This window comes from Plasmodium fragile, assembly GCF_000956335.1.
Source record: "Plasmodium fragile strain nilgiri unplaced genomic scaffold supercont1.59, whole genome shotgun sequence".
NCBI classification, from domain to species: Eukaryota; Apicomplexa; class Aconoidasida; order Haemosporida; family Plasmodiidae; genus Plasmodium; species Plasmodium fragile.
The window spans coordinates 100,403-102,056 of record NW_012192639.1 but is presented as its reverse complement, the minus strand read 5'-3'; the positions used below and the strand labels follow the sequence as shown (position 1 = coordinate 102,056).

At 32.3% G+C, this 1,654-nt stretch overlaps 1 protein-coding gene across 1 annotated transcript in view; it reads right to left on the bottom strand.

Annotated features, from left to right (window-relative positions):
• Nucleotides 1-724: 724 nt before the first annotated feature.
• AK88_04311 (uncharacterized protein) overlaps nucleotides 725-1,654 on the bottom strand; it is a gene marked incomplete at both ends in the record, with an annotated part of 7,166 nt that continues 6,236 nt past the window's right edge. The window contains one exon of the mRNA XM_012481921.1: nucleotides 725-1,591. Within this exon, the coding sequence (XP_012337344.1) occupies nucleotides 725-1,591 (867 nt within the window). The remainder of the gene's footprint in view (nucleotides 1,592-1,654) is intronic.

Sequence of the window (1,654 nt, the reverse complement as noted above, 5' to 3'; positions counted from 1 at the left end):
AAAACGGAAATATTATAAAAAAAAAAAAAATTAAAACGGATTAAAAAACGGAGATTTAAAAAGGATTAAAAAAAAGGTTTCCAATTTTCATCCTTTTAAACATAAAAAAAAAAAAAAATAATTGTTTATAAGCGCAATCTCTGGCATTAATTAAAAAATGGCTGTTGATTTTTTTTTCTTTAATGAAGAGAAACATTTTATCTCATCCATTTTAATTAATTGGAAACTACTTGGTGTTCATCACACATACAGTATCACATAGCAACTCTAAACTGCTCTTTAATATGCATTTTAATTTCCCTAATGCGTGTAAAAATTAATTTATACCAAAAAGATACGTTTTATTAATTATGCATTTATAATGTTACCAGCAGCAACAGTTGGAACAAATGCAAGTGTGGAAATACATGTATACGTTTCTCGCATGGAAACAGTAATTTTTTCTAATTTATTATATGTAAATGGTAAAATTTATTTTAAAAAAATATAACTGGTAATTTTTTTCTGCTTTAATTTATTTATTTTATTTTTTTTTTTCTTTCGCAATTGGGATATATTTTCCTTTTTTTTTTTTTTTGTTTTAGGAAAATTTGTTCACATTCTTTTTATATAAAAAGGGAGAAACAAATAAAAAATACATGTGCGCAATTGATTTAAAAAAAAAAAAGTGTTATTTTTTTTTTTTAGAACATTGGGGGAAGAAATTAAGAAAATTTTTTGCGGATTATGCGGCCATGGCTTCGGCGGCGGGTTCTTCTACGCTAACAGGAGTGGCATGTTGACTTGGAGCAGCTACTTGTTCCTCTGCGAGTTTCTGTTCATCGGCTGCATTTTTTCTTTCCTCATTCCACACAAGCCATTGTTTTTGTTTAATCCAGTTATCAACAAATGTCTCGGTCCATTCACTAAATTGTAATTGTTTCCCTTTTTTCCAATCGGACCAGGTGTTCCAATTAGAGTTGACAAATCTGCTTTCTCTAACGGCAATCCAATTTTTCCATTCGACTCCTTCCCTGTATATTCTTTCCTTCCATTTATACCATTGTTTTTGGTCTTCAAAGTCTAGGGTTTGTAAAGTATATTCATCATAGTTAGACCAGTATTTGTCTTCACTTTGTTTCCATTCGCTTGTAATCCATTCTTTTATTTTTTCATTTTTCCAGTCATTCCATGTATTCATAGCCCACTTAGAATATATCATTGCGCTACGAGTGAACCATTTTTTTAGGTCGGCTTCTAGGAGTTGTTTTGCTTCTGTTGAGATCCAATTTTTCCATTCATTTTCATCCCACGTTTCTGACTGCGATAGCACATCTATTTGATATTCTTCATCTAATTTTGGGTTGAAGTGTAACCATTTGTTTTCTAAGTCATTGAGTAGAGTTACCCAGTCTCCTTCTTTTTTTTCAATCCATTCTTTTTTGTCGTCTTCAATTTCTGCGTTGAATAATTTCCAATCCTCATCTAACTTTACCAACCAGTCTGCCCATGTGCTTCTTTTCCATTCCTCCACTTGGTCATTCGTGGGATGTGTGTTTCCAAACTGGAGGTTGTGGTATTGGTCCGACTCGGAGAATATTTTCCTTGAGATCTGCACGGGGGGGGGGGGGGGGGGATAAAAAAAAAAAAAAAAAATGCATATTGGTAAGCCGGG